The 20,189-nt window shown below is 36.3% G+C and overlaps 1 protein-coding gene across 2 annotated transcripts in view; it reads left to right on the forward strand.

Annotated features, from left to right (window-relative positions):
* PREX2 (phosphatidylinositol-3,4,5-trisphosphate dependent Rac exchange factor 2) overlaps positions 1-20,189 on the forward strand; it is a 116,846-nt gene that overhangs the window by 15,117 nt on the left and 81,540 nt on the right. For both annotated transcript variants that reach the window (XM_087931341.1, XM_087931343.1), the window contains exons 2-6: positions 11,203-11,274; positions 11,354-11,476; positions 12,174-12,278; positions 13,663-13,764; positions 14,995-15,156. In XM_087931341.1, the coding sequence (XP_087787467.1) occupies positions 11,203-11,274; positions 11,354-11,476; positions 12,174-12,278; positions 13,663-13,764; positions 14,995-15,156 (564 nt within the window). The remainder of the gene's footprint in view (positions 1-11,202; positions 11,275-11,353; positions 11,477-12,173; positions 12,279-13,662; positions 13,765-14,994; positions 15,157-20,189) is intronic.

The raw sequence follows: 20,189 nt of genomic DNA on the forward strand, positions 1-20,189 counted from the left end.
ACCCCATGGTCATATGATACCAATCTGGGTGTTCAGAAAATTGGCTTACACCTTTTATATTACAGCAGTTGTGTGATCTCCATTTGTGATATTACCTGCTAGCTTCCCACAACTAAGGTGAATGTGGGAACCACCATTGAAGTCATAAGTTGCTCAGATAAGTCTCTCCCACCCGTATGTGCAACTACATATGCACCCTTCCCCCTCTGGTAGCTGCCATCTCCATACCCAGATTCCCTGTGTGTGCCACCTACCTCCTTCTGGCTGCTTGTGAACCACCTGGGACTTGCAACTTTCTGTCACTTCACTACTGACTTTGGTGTTGGATGCCGCCAGAAATTGTGAGACAGTCCTTGCTTAATGACCCACGATTCTTGCTTTACAGTAGCAACAGGGATTGCTGGGATTGCCATTGGTAGGTAATGTGATCATGTAACATGGCACATTATGATTGCATTGCTTAGCAACAGATATTCCAATTACCATTATTAAGTGAGGATTACCTGCCCAAATACCCAGCACTAAAAGCTATTACATAATACTGCACTAGAGATTTAAATTATTATAATATTCTTGATACAGTAAAAGAAATTAAGAGAGTTTTGATACATTAGAATTAGTAAATGTATTTTCAGGACATAGCAAGTCTGTTGACTAAATTACTGTAAAATGGGTTAGTGGTTTAGGGAATTAACTAGAAAGGACGTGACTCTACATAGCACTCAGGAAATAATTTGCATTGCACAGATTCATTGAGATAAATTTCAAATTGATCTCTCTCAAACTGTTGAAAAATCTGTAGCTTTTTCCAGCCTTATGCAGCTGCTAATCCTTGCTGCCTTCCAGCCATGCAAGCCTGGAGCTGTTTTAATGAGTTGAAAAGAGATGCTTTAAGAAGTGCTTAAAATTGTTTAGAGTGGTTGAAACATAAACATAGATTTTCCAAACGTTTATGTTGTAGTTATTGTTATGTTATTTTTTCCAAAAACTTTTGTTTTTATTTGAAACATAAACATATATTTTCCAATGTTCAAGAATGGGTACTATAAAGGTAACTGCTGTTTAGTTTAAAAAGCATAATGTAACACTGGCAAGCAGTCTTAATTTCATACATACAAGGATAGGATCTGAACTGGTATCTTGGTGTCAAATTTCAACTCTGGCGTCAAATAATAATTGTTATCTTCAAACCTTGATGGCTTGTGAATAATGATTGATGACTCAAAATCAAATATATTTTTTTTCCCACATGGACTTCTGTGAATTTTCCATTGAGGACAGTAAAGATGAGGCTAACCTGTGTAGGAAGTTAGCACCCACCCCTATCCTAGAAAATTGAAATATCCTAGGAAATATTAAAAAGGCAGAATATTTCCTCTAAAAAGAGTAGAAATTGAGAAGCAGAAACTCACCTCCGAAGTAGAAGCTCACCCCAACCTTTGTTAATGGGTGGGCCATTAAGGCCTGGGCCAGAATACTTTACATAACAAAGATCTCCAGGTAAAGCTACAGCAATTGCTCAAAAGCCCTTTCATCATCATCCAGCAAGGCTCAACCAAGCCTGGAACTCAGGGCAGCCTACAGAGTTGGCCCTGCATGGCCTCATGGGAGTCTGACAATCAGTTAGAATACAAGCTCCAATTCAAATCCCAACAAAGGTTATAAAACCCAGGCACTCTCAGCATATCAGCCTTTTCTTGATCTCTTCTTTCACCTTGAAGCATGTGATCATCCTTCCTTTTCACCCTGGAGCTCCAGACCACGTGGTCCTGTCTACCATTAAACCTTCTTAACAGCCTCTATGTTTGCAGTATCTTTTTCTCCACTTGGAACTGAACCGAGAAGGATATTTCCTCCAACACCTGCTCATGAAGCAAGTAAATCCCAGCCTTTACTACAACTTCTCCATTGACTTTGCTTGTTGGAAGGTAGCTAACCACTGTTTTGATCCAAACCTGGTTCCAAAAGAGCAAACACAAGACAAAGGCAGCAGTACAACCTTTTTATGTTTCAGTGAAGAATTCTGTTTCTTCACAGATAAAAGGCCGCTTCCAACTAATTAGGTCTGACAGGAATGAACCTTGCCAAGTTTTTGAAAGTCTGCCCAAATACAACAGATAAGAAATAGTTTACAATACAAGAGTCTTCAAATACCAATTTTAATGTTCACGAGGCTGAGTTCAAAACATCTTTGCCTTCTGCAAAGTACGTTCATTCACAGCTGGCTTTTATCTTCTTGAAGGAGGAGCCATTACCTTGCAGCCTTTCTCCCAAGTCACCTGTGCTGTTGTAACTGCTCTTTCCTCCGAGCAATCCCATGCACACGTACACTTGGCACAGGCTTCTTGGGAACCTCCTCATCACTGCTGCCAGCCCCCACAATCTCTGAAGGCAGCAGTACACTCCCTAATGGTCCTGGCTCCTCATCTGAGTCCTTGCTGTCTCAGCCGTCTGCACTTGCTGCTGGCTAACCACAACAATCACAAAAAGCTATGGGACTCTGTAATTGTTGTAAATGTGTGCTGGTTGTCAAGCAAAAGAGCCAGGCCAACCCAAGCTTGACTTTTTTCCCAAGTCCCTCCAGCCCGAACCTGAAGGGGCCACTGGGAGAGGCTGCCCGAGGCAGTGATAGCGCCTACCCATCCGTGGACAGGGAGGCAAGGTGACAGCCTGCACCGCGTCCTCCAAGATGAGCCCCGCCAAGTCAGCGCCTCTGCTTGATGCCCGTTCTGCTGCAGCGTTTGGAGCTGCCAGTGCATTTGGAGATTCATGGGGACAGGGATGAGCTGGGCGAGGGGTGGAAAGGATGGGCGGCTTCGGGCTGTTTCCGCCGGCCAGGGAAGCAGCGCTGTCATCACCTCACCTCCCTGTTCGCGGTCTGGTGGGCGCTATCACTGCCTCGGGCAGCCTCTCCCGGTGGCCCCTTCGGATTTGCACTGGAGGGACTTGGGAAGGAAGCCACGCTCAGGTTGGCCCGGCTCTTTTGCTTGGCAGGCGGGCACGCACCTGCGGCTTACTTTCCTGGCTCTGCCCAGCCCACACGGCTCTGGAGCAGCCCTGGCAGGATGAGCAGAGGGTCCGGCGGGGAGGCGCTCGCTGCCTTGGTGAGAGCTCTGCTGCTGGGAAGGAGGCCCTGCCTGTCAGCTGCGCTGGGCGCCCCAGGCGAAGCTCTTTGTACTCTGCCCGGCCCAATGGTGGCAGAAGGTCTCCCGATACAAAGTGCCCCACCAACGCCGAGGTCAACATCCAAGCTGTCGCTGTCTGCCCACCCGAGGATGCAAGGGGGAGGAATTAAGTCACCCCCGAAAAGATGGCCTAGCCGTTTTTTCGGGGGCCAAAAAAAAATAAGGCCCGGCCTTATTTTGTGAGAAACAAGGTAGTTGAATTATTTTATGGTAGTAAAATTGCACAAGAGGAATGCATATGGTCAGGATGGTATCTGTTTATAAAAGCATGTTACTTACAGTAGGTTTAAAATAGGAGTGCATTGGTAAATAATAAGGTATTTTAGCTTTAGGTATTTTTTGGATCTCAGGGAATAAGAAAAGTATTGCTGTCAGTCACTAACGGGCTGTCAAAGCTATATTAGTGCATAAAGTCTTTAATATCAAACTGTTCCGTTATTTGTATATTGAGAGATTTAACAGAATAACAGAAGGGACCTTGGAGGTCTTCTAGTCTAACCCCCTGCTCAAGCAGGAAAATGTATACCATTTCAGATAAATAATTGTCCAATCTCTTTTTTAAAACTTCCAGTGTTGGAACACCCACAATTTCTGGAGGCAAATCGTCCCACTGATTAATTGTTCTGTCAGGAAATTTCTCCTTAGTTTTACCTTGGATCTTTCCTTGATTAGTTTCCAACCATTGCTTCTTGTCCTGCCTTTAGATGCTTTGGACAGGTTTGGAGAATAGGTTGATCCCTTCTTTGTGGCAGCCCCTTAGATATTGGAACACTGCTGTCATTCACCCCTAGTCTTTCTTTTCATTAAACTAGACATATCCAATTCTTGCAACAGTTCAACATATGTTTTAACCTTCAATCCTCTAATCATTTTTGTTGCTCTTCTTTGTACTCTTTCTAGAGTCTCAACATCTTTGTTATATTGTGGCAACCAAAATTGGATGCAAAATTCCAATATTTCTTGTTCTACATGCTTGTAGTCAGCACATTATCATATTTCTGATGAAAAAAGAACTTGAAAAAAGAACTATAGAAGGCAGCAAAAATTAGAGTTTTCTATACAACATCACTTTGCTGCTGTCTAGTGGTGATATAGATTTTTTTCCTACCCAGCCTGGTAAGTCTAATAGTGGCTAATGTTTGGACAGCTGTTACAGTTTGACTTAAGAGATGCTGGCTTCTTCTCATCACTAACAACTAGACAGAGAAGAGAAAAATAGTTATTTTATCCAAGTTAAACAAGTACCATAAAGCTGCCTTGTTTCCAATGATAGCACAATCTTTGAGAATTGATTTACCGTTGAAAGAAGAAATTGTATCTCTATTTTAGTATAATGTAAGAGCAGAGCATGCTGCTCATGAATACTTTAGCATTTTATCATTGGTGGGAAGTGAAGTCTAAAACATAAAAAGCAACCATTGATGTGTGAATGAATAAATAAGTAAGAACAGGAGCTCAAATTGCAGTTTTAGGACATTACAACAACATATGAAATTGAACAGTAGTTAAAAAAATAGATCTGAACAAAGCAGAATTTTTTATTGACATTACCAGACTCACTTGCTGAATTGAAGTTTAGAATTATATCAATTTATCTATGTCAACAATGCTATCTTCCCATCTTAGCCAATGAAGCAGAAGATATTGTTTGCTGGTTTACTATGTCTAAATTACAGCAACCGATTAAATTAGCTTATAATAAAGTTAAAATTATGTATCATAAATCCAGGCTGACCAAGACTCTAGAAAGATGATTTCTGAAGAAAATGTGAGAAGTTTACATAAAATTTGGTTTTCAGGGAGGTCCTGGAAAACCCCCAATGTTGAAATGAAATTACTAGATCTGAGTTACAGAACTTCAAATAATCACTCGATGTCAGGAAAGAGAAATAGAACTCTCAATTTGTTGCCATCTAATTTTGTTTTATGGTCCTAAATTCTAGTAGCCCTCAAATTCTCTAAATTTAAGAAAAGTTTTTGATGGTTTGAAATGTGTGAAACCTTCCTTGCCTTCCCTTCAGTAATACTGTGCTAGTTGAAGTCTTGCAGTGGTCCCTGATTTAACTCTTTGATATGACAGTGCCTCAGGGCCAGTCCCAATGGAACTTTGATGCATATATTTGTAAATAATAAGTATACTGTTATATTCAAACAAGTACAGATTTTAGGTCTTCTGAGTAGATCATAATGGCACTAAAATTGGATGGGAATGTTGAAAGGCTGCTTAAAATGCCTTTCTTCTGAGGATTCATTTTCCTGCTGGGAGAGCTCCGGTGCAAGGATACAGACAACTGCTTGAAAGCTGGTTCTTTTTATTTTTCAGGAAGGCGAGAGATAGCAAGAAGTCTGCGTTCCTGGGGCTAGCTCGCTTTGTATAATAAACCCCTGATTTTTATACTGTTTTTCTCCTTTTGTGTGTGAGTGCTTGTGTTTGTTTTTCTTAATGTTTTAAATCCTGTCAGGGGTTGTCTTCATTTCCGCTGGAGGGTAAACTCCGCGGGGTGGTTTGATTGGATTATCAGTTTCGTCCTAATGTTTTCTTATATTTGTTTTGTGGCAATCTCCTGTCTGCTATGGAATTTATTTTGTGTCTTTTGTCTATTTGTTTTGCTGATTTGGCATGACCTGTTGTTTGTAAGGGATTTCTTTTTCTTGTTTCCCTAGCTTTCTTAATTACTTGGCTTTTGTCTAGGGGGCTTCTTTCAATACCTTTTATTAAATCTCTTTTCCTATGCAAGTTTGTTTTATGGCTGGCCTGATGTTCCCTTTGGGCTTTTCCTGCTTGGGTGTCACCACTGTCCTCATGAAGTTCCCTTTCCACAGGAATAAACACAACCTACTAAGAAAAAAATAAAACTGAAATAAAATTGAAGTCAAGAGTTGTAATAGACAGTGATTTGAAATATTTCAAGGTTCAGTTATGGTTCAGTAAGCACAATTAGCAAAATAAAGAGGTTTGGTCATATTTATTTTTGAATAAATAGATGTACCGTATGTCTGGAGAAGAACTGGGCTACATATTTACAAGTTGTATGAAGGTTAAGTGATAGGGGGAGTCCTATTTATATGTACAATGAAGGAGGAAATCCTGCTATTTCTTCTAAATTTGTGTGTGTGTGGGGGAAATCTACTTTTCTTCCAAGCCTATTGGACAGTGATACAAAGGCTTTTTTCCCTTGATTTGTCTTCAAAAAAGGGCTTGACATAATTAAAGTTACTCAATGTATTTCAGATATGTGATCCTTTTTTAAATATTCTAGCCTTTTCTCTATTCCAAAAGCATAGATGTTTTTCCTAGGACTGGCCACTTTCATTTCTCTCTCTCTCTCTCTCTCTCTCTCTCTCTATATATATATATATATATATTAGCTATTCAGTATTTACATGTTGAATATAGCCAGACCTTCTGTTTTACATAACAATGAGTAGCCGCAAGAGTCAGTACCTGTAGGTTAATTGCAAGAGATGAATGTGTCTTTCCTCTGGTCACTCTCTTTTATATTCAGTCCATTCTCAGCCAGTTACTCTTGCCACAACAAAGACCTCGCTTAATTTGCTAATATATGCTTGCCAAAAATTGTTCAGTTAGATTTTTTAAAAATAATAAATACCAAGAAAGGTCTTTTGAGCATTGAATGTATTGTTTATAATATGATATTACAGGCTTTTTCCTGCCCGCCTTTTCAAAAACCAGGTTGTATCATTTTTTTAACAGTTTAAAATTTACATTATTAGTTTTATTAAGTATTATAATTCTAGAAATTGGCCAAGAATATAGCATTTTCAGAATTTTCAGATGAATATTAGTGTGCTGAATTTGGTTCCTAGTGGTGATTTATATTGTTGAAGAATTCAAGAAGAACATTCGTTTTGCTAAAACTTAATGAGCTTTGAAGTTAATCTAATTATTGCGAAGTGGATACTGCTGAAATGTATTATAGTTAAATTGACAGATTCTAATGTCAACATTTATTTAATGGATATATATATATATATATATATATATATATATATATATATATATATACACACACACACATACATACATATACATACATACATACATATATATATTTATGGATGGATCTTTGGTTATTCGGAGTTTTCTCCCGCGTAAAATTGGAAGTATCTAGGCGATGTTTTGATGAAGTCTCATTCATCATCTTCAGGCTTGTGTCTTCAGCTTTGTGCTTCTCAAAGTAAGAAGCACAAAGCCGAAGACACAAGCCTGAAGATGATGAATGAGACTTCATCGAAATGTCGCCTAGATACTTCCAATTTTATGCGGAGAAAACCCGAATAACCAAAGATCCACATACAAATACCCAAAACCTCAGAAAACGTACATATATATATATATATAAATATATATACACACACACACACACACATACATACAATGTTTTCTATATATATATATATATATATGTTTTCTTAACAAACACACACATATGTATGTATGTATGGTATTCAGCTTTGTTTGAATATTTTCCCATGTCATTGTGAAAACTTAAGAAACACACACACACACACACACACATATATATATATTAACATATATATCTGTTTTCTTAAGTTTTCGTGGGTACTTACAAGTATGGTATTCAGCTTTGTTCGAGATTTTCCCACATCATTATAGTTGTGCTTTTAAAGTTGTAGCAACGTTTTGGCAGAATCCCATCCACCATCATCAGGCTTCTGTATTGTGTTCGTCTGTGAGTCAGACTTTCACAGCTGTTTCTGTTTTAAATTTGGGGCTAGCCTACTGCTGTGCCAGAATGGTTTTTTCTTAATCCTGATTGGTTGGGAGTCTTGGTCTGTGTTTATTGATCTTGGAGTTTGCTGTGTTCTGCTTGATCGGTGTTTCTAATATCTTCTATCTGTTTTATGGCTTTTTTTGTCTTGCTTGGCTGGCAACATTGTGTTTCCTGTATTGGAGGCTTTTAGTGTGGCTTGGCTCTGAGTAAATGGACGGCTATCATTTATTAGGAAGCTAGGTTTCATCTGGGTGCCTGGTTGGGGTGTGTTTGAGCTGGAGGTATCAGGGGGATCTGTTTGTGCCCAGGAGTTTGCCTGGCTTGTGGTGTGGAGATTCTTTTTGTTTGTGAGTGCAGGCTTCCAAATTATTGACAGTCTAGTGGAATCATCTCTTCTATTCATGCTTTCAGGTTTTTTTTCATTCTCTATGGCTTCTCTGATAATTCTGTGGCTGGGGTTGTCTATAGTGGCTAGGGTTTTGGTGCCACTGAAGTCGATGCTATGACCTGTGGCTTTCATGTGTTGGACTAGTGAGGAAGTGTGTTTCAGCTTTTTTGTGTTCATCCAGGCGGGTAAGTAGAAGAATAAGTACAGGATTAAGAAAAAACCATTCTGGCACAGCAGTAGGCTAACCCCAAATTTAAAACTGAAACGGCTGTGAAAGTCTGACTCACAGACAAACACAATACAGAAGCCTGACGATGGTGGATGAGATTCTGCCGAAACGTTGCTAGAACTTTAAAAGCACAAGTATAATGATGTGGGAAAATACCCGAACAAAGCTGAATACCATATATGTGTGTGTGTGTGTGTGTATGTGTACACACACACACACACACACACACACACATACATATATACCTTTGAATGAAGTTTGGGAAATAGAATATATTTATACACACACACACACACACTTTGAATGAAGTTTGGGAAATGGAATATATCAATAAAGTTAGCAATAATTTTAAACATTTGAAGAAAATATTGCTGATGAAAAATGGATTGTTTGAAAAAGAGCAGGGACTAATTGCTTCAATCTACAATTGCTTGTAATCACAAGCAAAATATGTATGTATGTATTTATTTATTTATTTGATATGTTGACCATATTTTTGTCCAAATTACTTTGGTTATTCCCAAGAGTTGTTTCACTGTAGTTAAAAGCTGAGTCCACATCTATACATGCTTGTGCTAATTGGATGTATTTGTGCTGGTGTAAGTGCAAAAATCTCTCGTCTCTGCAAATTGAAATGACAACTTCTGAAGACAGAATAGGCAATGCTGACTCTATGAAAAATAATCTGATGGTATAAGGAAATACTCTGTATATATAAGGAAATGTTTTAGTAGCCAAGGCTATTGCTATTTGCTATTCATGATTGTCAAAAATAATTGGTGAAATACACCTTTTTCCTAACTGTTTTACCGACATACATTAATACTGCACCAGATGTAATGTAAAAAACAGAGGAGGTATATTCTCAGATAATTCAATCTTTCAACATAGTTATTGTGAGGGAAGAACCTATAGTAATTTTTTTGGAGTTAGGCTTCAATAAAATAGATTTATAGTTTCCTAAAGTAGTAATATATTTTTGGTCAGATTAAATACTCCTTCAAATTTTGACTCTCTTGCTCTTTCTTAAACATTTTAGTTGTTGGTGATCGGAGATACATTTAATTGTCAAAAATTGTGTGTTATATGTCAGGTAGTTCTCTGGAAAGAAGCTTAGCTTTTCAAAAACAATACATAAGTCCAGATGGTTTGTGGCTATTTAAGTTTGTTGCCTATTGTAGAAGCAAAAGAAATCTCCAACCCCTTCTGTTAAAGCATTAACTCTATTCTTTTTTAAAAAAAACCATCAAACTATATTTGCTTACTTTTTGCATATATCACAAAAATAACAGGGAAAGAAAAAATATCTTGCTCTTTGTAGTTATTACCTGTCAAATGTATTAGATTTTACATCACTATTTATATGGTTGGACAGATTTTACTCTGGTCTGCAAAACGATCATCTCGCAAAACAGTATCTCAATGCATATCAAAAAAGAGGAAAAGAAATATCTGGGTGCTATTCTTAGCTTTATATAAACAAAACAAAGCTATATAGCTATTGTTGAAATCTCTAACTAAGGATTGAGCTACTCTGGATAATATAATGTGCAGTTCAGTAACATAATTTAGTTTACTTTATTGTCGTTGCACCTCATACAACGAAATTAAATGTACAATGGTCTTTGGGTATAAAGACTAACAGAGCAAAATAACAGAAGTTGGAAGGGACCTTGGTGGTCTATTAGCCCAACCCCCTGTTCAGGCATATCAGACAAATGGTTGTCCAATATCTACTTAAAAACTTCCACAACTTCTGGAGGCAAGTTGTTCCACATATTGATTATTCTAACTGTCTCCTTGGTTCTATATTGCTTTTCTCCTTGATTAGTTGCTTCTTGTCCTGCCTTCTGGTGCTTTGGAGAATAAGTTGACTCCCTCTTTGTAGCAACCCTTTAGATATTGGAACACTGCTATCATATCACCCCTAGTCCTTCTTTTCATGAAACTAGACATACCCAATTCCAGCAACTGTTCTTTATATGTTTTAGCATCCAGGGCTTTAAAATCTTTTCAGCTTTTTACGTGAAAAAAAATGCAAATACGGACAAGTTCTCCTGTTGCTTTCAGTTGAAAATATATCTATTGTGTCAACATCAGCTGGCTAAGGATATATATTATTTGTGGTCTCTTGTGTTTTTTTTTCCATGTTGTGCTTAATATATTAGCAAATAAAAACTCAGCAGCTGTACATTGAATTGGAGGTTTTTGAACTGGTTTTGTGACGAGTGAATGGCATCCTGAGCTGCTGGAATAATTTTAGGTATTTGCAAGTAACTTTTTTTTTGGCTTCAGGATGTATTATGTGTTTTTTTCAAACTACAGTAATATAGCATCTACATTCAGTGATTTCATAGGCCAGGGATGAACAGAATGATACTTATCTGACCTAAGTATTTTGAAATTTTATGAAATCACACAATCTGTGATAATTTGAGAGCTCATAATTTGGTGAGTCTGAGATCTTTGCTAGTTGTGTGTGTGTGTGTGTGTGTGTGTGTGTGTGTGTGTGTGTATTGTTGCAAAAAGATGCTAACCCTCATGTCAAAATGTATCACTTTATTTATTTAGCTGTTCTGGTCTACATGTCTAATACTTTAGTGTCTTATTAATTTCTTTCTTTTTCTTTTTCCTTCTATCCAGGCATTCCTTCACAGAATAATGCAGTGTGCTATTACTAAGATTGATAAAAATGTAACAGAGGAAACGGTTAAGGTTCGTTCTTATTTGTTTTCACTTCCTTTTTATTGTTTCTCAAATTGATTTATTTATACTCTGGATTTCTTACTTACAGACATTGTTCTCAAATATTGAAGATATTCTAGAAGTTCACAAGAACTTCCTGTCTAAGATTGAAGAATGTCTGCATCCTGAACCCAGTTCGCAACAAGAAGTGGGATCCTGCTTTCTCCACTTTGTATGTCAAAACCAGTAATATAAGCTTTATGTAATTGATTATATTCTTTTCTCCAGTGTTCCTTTTTTAAAAAAATAATTGCTGGCATGGTAGTTCATGTATACTCCACTTAGAGGACAAAATGATCTTGATTGCATAATTTATGAGATCTTTTAAGGACACTTGGAAGCTGAATTTGCAGCCTATTCAGTAGAAAGAGTAGGCGTCATCATGATTTTCATGAATCAGGCCTAGCATGTTTGAACAATAATCACTTTTTTTACATTTGTCTTGAATAACTTCCCCTCCAGTAATATGCAGATAACATTTTTTACACCACTAGAATACATTTGACATATAAGTGAACAGCAGTAATTTCACTGACTTTAAAATGCATAGTTCTATAAAGTTACACTAGATATTCATTGTGCTATAGGTACCATATGGGAGCTTGGTCTTAACCATGAGAACATACAAACACTTCCTTGAACCTAACTATAAAACAAAAAAATAATAATAATGAAGGACTTTTTTTAATAAACTGATTTGTATTGATTTTTTATAAATAGATTTGTCAACATGTAAATATTTGTTGTAAACCAATTGTGTTTTATATTAGTTCACAGACACTGTATTGGTTTATAGTTTTATTTATATTATTCCTTTAAAAATATCTAAAATATGACCAAAATAACTAACCTAAAAACTTTTTATTCAGAGAGACAGATTTCGTATCTATGATGAATACTGCAGCAATCATGAAAAGGCACAAAAGCTTTTGCTTGAACTTAACAAAATAAAAACAGTACGGACATTTTTACTGGTAAATAAATATTTGTTTTGTATTCTATATCCCTATCTTCTGGTTTGGGTGGTAATTTGATTGCAATTTACTTCTAAGGAAAGCCAGTTTGGTATAGTGGTTAATGCATTGGGCTTAAAACCAGGAGACGGTGAATTCAGCCTGCCTTAGGCATAAAGCCAGTGGTGTGACCTTGGGCCAATCACTTTTCTCAGCCCTAGAAAGAATGGAAAGGTAAATCACTTATGAAATCTTGCCAAGAATATTTCAAGTACTAATCTAGGCAGTTTCCAGGAGTCAGCAATGATTCAGGTGTGCACGCACACACACATGCACATGCACATTACCAAGTGATATGTAAGTTTTTGAATGCTAAATAAATAGAGGTCTGCTGAATGAGAATAAATGCCCACTTTATTCATCATCCTACTTCCCAGAATTTACAGCTATTCAAATGTTGTTAACTTTTAAATTAATCCCAATTAACACGGTAAATAGAAATGAAGTGCCTTGTTTTCAGTAGTGGAAGTTTGTCCTCTGCTCAATACATTCTTTTTCTGAAATGTCTTTGAATATTAGTAGCTCAGGCTGGTAGTTATGTTGTTGATTTGAGCTCCGAGCTTAGTGATTTGGTTGCAAACATTTCATCCGCATTCAAGGAGACATCTTCAGTGCGCTTTGGATTGCGCTTGTCTGGGGGAGCACTGGCCTTTAAATATCTTTCAGTGCTCCCCCGACAAGCACAATCCAAAACACACTGAAGATGTCTCTTCGAATGGGGACGAAACATTTGCAACCAAATAGCTAAGCTCAGAGCTCAAATCAACAACATAACATTCTTTTCCTGTTTTTACCCTGCAACAGGTATTACACTAAAGCTTAATGAGGATGTTACGTATAGACAATGTGGCTAACAGCTATTAATAAAATGGTGTAGACCAATAAAATGGTATATGATCACTTGATCTTATAATTGTGAATCCTATAAACTCATTATGTGCTAAGAGATGTGTTGTCTATTGTTCTGAATTTGAGTTTATAACCTTGACTTTGTGTCGGCACTGAACAGCACTTTATCTTTGGCCTTAACAAGCAAAGGATGAGTAGGTCAGAACTTTACCATAATATGTATAAAATGATACAAAGTTTTGCTCTGCAGTTAATTAAAATTTCAGTGTTTTATTATAAATAACGTAGGTATACTTTATTTTATCAAGTATAAATTATATTTTCCTCAGGTAGAATGTTAAAGTCTGTTCTATTTCATTTTATTTGTGTCTATGAAAGATAGTCAGGAAGTATGTCCAGGCAAAAGTCTACCAAATCTCAATTATATTTTTAAATTATCTCTAAGTGATGTATGTAGCCAAACAGACAAATATATATGATTTAATTCCTTTCTTAGAACTGCATGCTGTTAGGAGGACGGAAGAGTACAGAGGTACCTTTAGAAGGTTATTTGGTAACACCAATCCAGAGAATATGCAAGTATCCTCTTCTTTTGAAGGTATATGTTTTTGTTTGAAGAAGTATGAAAATATGTTTTACATGGAAATTGTTTTATTTTCTGCATTTTGTTTGTCATTTGGAAATAAAAATCTGTTTGCACAAACAAATGAGATTATTATTTATTAAAGGGTATAATAATACCCATTATGCACAGAAACAAAAGATGGAATCTACATAGTATGTCAACACTATTGAGATTCTTTCTATAAAATGAAGATCCCTGGATGGAGATTTTTGGAAAAAATACTTGGCTATTGCTAAAACTTCTTTGTGCCTATAAGTTTTCTTATTTCAACTGGAAAAATAGCTGAAAGCTATTTAGGGTTTAGGGGACTATACTTCTACTTATCTTCTTTGTGTAAAATGTTCTTGGAATCATAGCGCCTATAGTTATCCAATTGTGAGGTGACAAGGAGATGAGTGGTGCTATATAATGCCTCAAGGTTTAGAATGGGGTCATAGTGATGCACAAGAAGTAATAAACAAAGGTTTTCTTCGTTACGAACTACATCTGCTGCTGAAGTAGGAGCTGTGAGTCTAGGAAAAGAGGGAGTTCCATATGGGAAAGTACAACATATTCTTTTGTTTGACCAATTTATATAGTTGTCCATTTCAATAAACAAGTAACTCTGAGAGGCGTATATAAATTGGAATCCTGTTCAGAATGATGAAATGGAATAGAATGGAAAAATGGAATTCTGTCCACAAGTATGGCTGGATCATTTCTGGAGTCATTGTACTTCTATATAGTAGCCTACTTCAAATCTACTCACTTTTACCACTGAATAATTTTGAATAGAGTTCCTGGTTGGCTATTTGCAGATGCAGTAACAAGACAAATCGTATGTAGGCATAAATGCCCATATTCATTGTATGGCTCCTGAGGTTATAAAATATTAGAACTGAATGTTTTGGTATTTGATTATAGCTCTTATAAAAATAGTGAAAATATGAATCCAAATGAAACAGGATTCAAATATGATCAAGCATCTTAAAGATTGGAATTGGAAACTATGCATTTAATGAAAATGGATAATACTAATTATGTAGTTTTAATCTCTTGATTAGTTTGATATCACAATGTTAAGGTGTCTATAACCTCAACAGAATTTATTCCCAAATGAATAGACATGGTTTTATAGCTTTATCGTGAAAGTGAAGTTTTAATATTTGACTTCCATTTTGAGAAGAGTATAATAATTGATTTTATTTATTTATTTTTAAAAAGGAATTGTTGAAGCGCACTCCCAAAAAGCACAGTGACTATTCTATCTTAATGGAAGCTCTGCAAACAATGAAAGCTGTTTGTTCCAACATAAATGAAGCCAAGAGACAGATGGAAAAATTAGAGGTTTTAGAGGAATGTCAGTCTCACATTGAAGGATGGGAGGTAATGTCATAAAATGTAGTATTTTAGGAAATGTGAAAGAAATAAGAACTCTGCACAATTATTCTTATATTTTGCACAGGATATCACACACAATTAGATTGTTATCTTTGTGACACCTGATCAACCCACATCTGGTTTATTAATAACAGAAATTTCAAGTGAAGAGTTCAAGAATTTCCTAGCATTTTTGGACTTAGCTTGGTTTATATATTCACAGTTTTCTAGTTGAAAGTATGATTAAATCTACATATAAACAACTATCCAAAAGAGACAATGAAAAAGCTCAAACAGAAACATTCAATCCTGCTGGAATTGAGGAAGTGGATAGGATCCTCAGTCCTGTAAGTGCAACCACCTGCCAATTAGATCTTTGTTCCCTCTTGGTTGGTGAAAGCTTCCAAGAGGTTGACTAACAGGCAGGTTCAGGAGGCAATAAATTATTCATTGGAGGAGGGGATGCTTGGAGGGACTTTTAAGGAGTCACTGATTTGCCTCCTCAAAAAACCATCACCTGATCCTGCCTGTCTGAACAATTTTCATCGAGTTTCTCTTCTTCCCTTTTTAGAAAAGGTGGCAGAAAAGTGGTTGCTTGGCAACTTCAGAGGCTCTTGAATGAAACTGATCATATGGACCCCTTTCAGTCAGGATTCAGGCCCAGTTACAGCCTTTGTGGATGAACTCTGGTGAGAGCGGAATAAGAGTAGTACAACTATCCTTGTTCCCCTTGAGTTCTCAGCAGCCTTTGTTACCATCGACTATGATATCCTATGGAGTCTGGGCTGGGAAGCACAGTTTTGTGTTGGTTTGACTTATTTCTCCAAAGCCAGTCCCAATCGGTGTTGATGGGAATGAAAGATTGAAGTGTATGCCAGTTGCAGCCTTTCCTGTATCAGCAGTCCTTTATTACCTCATCCTTGAATTATTACAATGTGGTCTGTAAGGAACTGCCCTTGAAGAGCATTCAGAAACTTCAACTGGTACAGAATGCTAGAGTGCTGAACTAGAAATATTCTCCTCTATTAGTAGAAATTTCAAGACTGAGTAAGTGGAAAATGGATAAAGGACAGCCACAAATTTCCCTTACAGTAATTTTTTTTCAGAATAAATAGAGAAGCATATATTGAGGAAAAAATGTTTCTTTCTTGCCTCTTTCTCAAAATGATTGCTTATAGGACATGACTCCTAAAAATCCTTATATTAGTTAGGAATTTTTGAATTAGTTTTTTTTTTGGGGGAAGCTTTTTTATGTTTTCACTGTGGTAGTAGAAACAAGAATGAAGCAGTGTTTTAAAAAATAGCTAAAATGGAGGCACATGCCTTTGCAAGAAGAAAAGCTAAAAACTTTATGGTAAGTAAGTTCCTGATGCAACCATTGCATTAGTTTTTATGCTATCACAGAATTATGAAGCAAACTAAAAAGACTGGAAGTGAAAATAACTGATCTAGAAGAAATTACTTCAAAGAAGATACAAAATAAGGCTGAATATTTTTGGATGAGAATATAATAGAGGATTCAGCAGAAGGGGATAATAGATGAAGCGAATCACAGTACCTGATCAAATAGAAGTTTATGAAAGCAGAAAAGAAATAATCTGTGTTGGCCAAAGCATGAAACTATAGAGTTTTTTTCTCATGTGCTGCTAAGCAATTTTTATTAGATTTTAGCTTAGTGTTAACCCAAACCCAGTCAATAATGACTTCATAATGAAATTGCAGTTCAGCAAACCATGCCTTTGTGTGATATATGAACTCAGTCATCATCAGCTTGGTTTCTCTTTAGCTGAGTCTGAATGAATGAACAGTTACTCTGTTTTCCATCAAGATGAATACAATTCATGTGCTGTTTTCTCCTCCTTTTTCTCATTTCACTTATTATTCTATATTGAGTATACAACAATTAGAAACAAAACCAGTAGGCAATAAAAACATGAAATCAACTAATACTGTATCTTACATATAAATAGTAAAAATATATTTATAAATCTATGATCTCTCAGATCATTTTGAATGCAAATTTTCCCATCAACCAAATAGATGGAAATAAAGTGGCATGTTGACCATTGATATATCAGTAGCTTAGAATAGGGAACAACGTTCAGTGCAGTTTTCATGTGTTGAAGGGACAATACCTTAGTAGTTAAATAATTGCTTTACATATAGAATTTCTTGGTTCAATCCTTGGCATCTTGAATTTTTCTTTTTAAAATATATGGCATCGTTTAGAAATTGGGATTGACAATTACTGAAGTGGTTGCTAAGTAAAACAGCAACTGTGCTTATGATCTTACTTCAGCCTTCCTTTGCTTACAGACCTGCAGAGGTCGTAAATGCAAGGAATGGCCACAATCACTTTCGTCAGCACCATCATAACTGTAAACACTTCTACAAGGTGGTCACTAAATGAGGATAACTTGTAATGAGGTTTCTGGAATGTCCGTTGTGACTCCAAATAGCTGCTACTAGTTAAAGCAGGGTTGTCAAACTTGATTTCATTGAGGGCCGTATCAGGGTTGTGTTTGATCTTGGGTGGAGGGTGGGGCCAGGGGAGCGTGGCCAACTCGACGTCTTGTATGTTGGGGCGCTTGTGGCGGCCTGAGTGCCAGCGAAAACATGCTCTAAACAAATTGTTTAAAAGTCTTGTTCAGCAAAAATTCTATTAAGGTTTACCAGAGATAACAAGATTATTAATTAGATTTAATCTAATCTAATCAACCAACCTTATTTTTTTTTCTTTTTACTTTTAACAATCTTGATTTTTAATTCCATCAAACAATCTCCTAAACTTGATTTTTTTCAGTTTTCCTTAGTACTTTCTGACAAAATTATTCAAAACTTTTTTCTAAATCTGATATAGTAAATGATATAATTTATTCCTTTTAATTATTAAGACATCAGTCAATTTCTTTTGTATATTCCATGGGGCATCTTTTTCCATATCATTCTGGTAGCCTTTCATTTTTAAATCCAAGAGGACCTGCCCCCTACTAAAGGATTAAATTACTGGCCAGAACCAGCCATATATCACCTTTTGGGAATCCTTGACTAGCCAGTATGAACATGGGTTAACATATAGATAGCCAAGCTCCCAGTTCTGAGAACTCTTTCTATTTCCCCAAGACAAATAGACTTAAACACTTTTCAGATATCACAGCTAGATCATGTCCCATCAAATTTCATATGATTTTTCATAGCTACAATCTAGGTCAAAGTGGATTTGAGTAACTGCGTGCTAGATGTCTATAGTAACGTTATACACTAGATATCTAGAATACTTTTTACAATGGCCATATATATATATAGTCCTTCAAGCCATGCATCCCTGGCTATCTGTGAACATGATAACAGCAGAAAAATAATTTGGTACTCTTGACTGCCAAAAGGTAGATTCTGATAATTACTTATGCTTGAGCATGTTGGCTCATTGCTTTTCTCCAGTGGCTTTTGTTATTATTTCATTTAATAAAGAGTGAATACTGGAAACTTTTTCAATTTTGGGTTGCATTCTGCAGTTATCTACAATGTTCTATTTGTACAAATGACCAATTTTTTAAAAAAAATCTGTTGTTATGTGGCCCATGAAATAACATAGTTCTCAGTTAATGACTAAGCAAACATACAACTAACAGTTTTACAACTACCGTGTAGTTCTTGATCTTACAACCATGGTAGCTTCCCTGTGGTCATGAGATTGCCATTTGAACATTTCATACCTGGTTTAACAAGTAGAGTCAATGGAGAAGCTGGCAGTGACTACACAGCTATGTGAAGTGGTGCTTAATGGCCATGGGTGATTGCTAAATGGCTACAACTTACAGAACTGATAGAATAGAATAGCAGAGTTGGAAGGGAACTTGAGATCTTCTAGTCCAACCCCCTGCTTAGTCAGGAAACCCTACACCACTTCAGACCAATGGTTATCCAATCTCTTCTTAAAAGCTTCCAGCGTTGGAGCATTCACAACCTCTGGAGGCAAGTTGTTCCACTGATTAATTGTTCTAACTGTCAGGAAATTTATTCTTAGTTCTAACTTGCTTCTCTCTTTGATTAGTTTCCACTCATTGCTTCTTATCCTACCCTCAGGTGCTTTGGAGAATAGCTTTGACTCCCTCTTCTTTGTGGAAACTCCTGAGATACTGGAACACTGCTATCAGGTCACCCCTAGTCCTTCTTTTCATCAGATTAGACATACCGAGTTCCACCAACCATTCTTTATATGTTTAGCCTTCAGTCCCCTAATCATCTTTGTTGCTCTTCTCTGCACTCTTTCTAGAGTCTCAACATCTTTTTTACATCGTGGTGATGCAAAACTGGATGCAGTATTCCAAGTGTGGCCATATGTCACATAATGCTTCACAATGATTGTATTGCTTAGTGACAATTGTTGGTGATAAGTAAGGACTACCTGTAGTAGCTAAAAATCCAATTTAATCCTTAGATTTAAAAAAATGGGTAAGTTTAGAAAAATAGAAAATTAACCAATCACTATGTATTATAGGAAGCAATGTTAAATCAAATTGAAATGTTGTGTACAACATGATTTTATGTTTTTGCTTTAAGTTTCATATAAAGTAGCATTTGAATTAGTTTTGGAAATGAATTATTTTATGTATAAAATAGATATGTCTTTCTATTTTAAGTGAGTTCTTTACTGGTTGTTATTTTTGTAAAAATTATGTCAACAGTGTATATAACTGATACATTTCTAAGAGGACTGAGGGCCAGAATACTTAAAACAAGAAAAATTGTACGGAAGGTTGAACCTTTTTTCTATAAACAATAACACATGATTCTTTTACTTTTATCCTTTGCAGGCATTTTATTGATTGCTTATGCTTCATAAGTTAATAATAAACCATACTTAGTTGAATTTCTACTTCGAGGATCTCAAACAGGAGAGCAAATTGATAATTGTTCTATTTACACAAGGAAAAAGGAACTTGTGCAGAATCAGGATGAAATTATTTCTGTAATTTTGATTTGGTGGAATCACTAACCATTATTTGGCAGCTGGGATATAAAGATAAACTATTAGG

This window comes from Pseudonaja textilis, chromosome 3 (assembly GCF_049901715.1).
Source record: "Pseudonaja textilis isolate UNSWEBS1 chromosome 3, rPseTex1.2, whole genome shotgun sequence".
NCBI classification, from domain to species: Eukaryota; Metazoa; Chordata; class Lepidosauria; order Squamata; family Elapidae; genus Pseudonaja; species Pseudonaja textilis.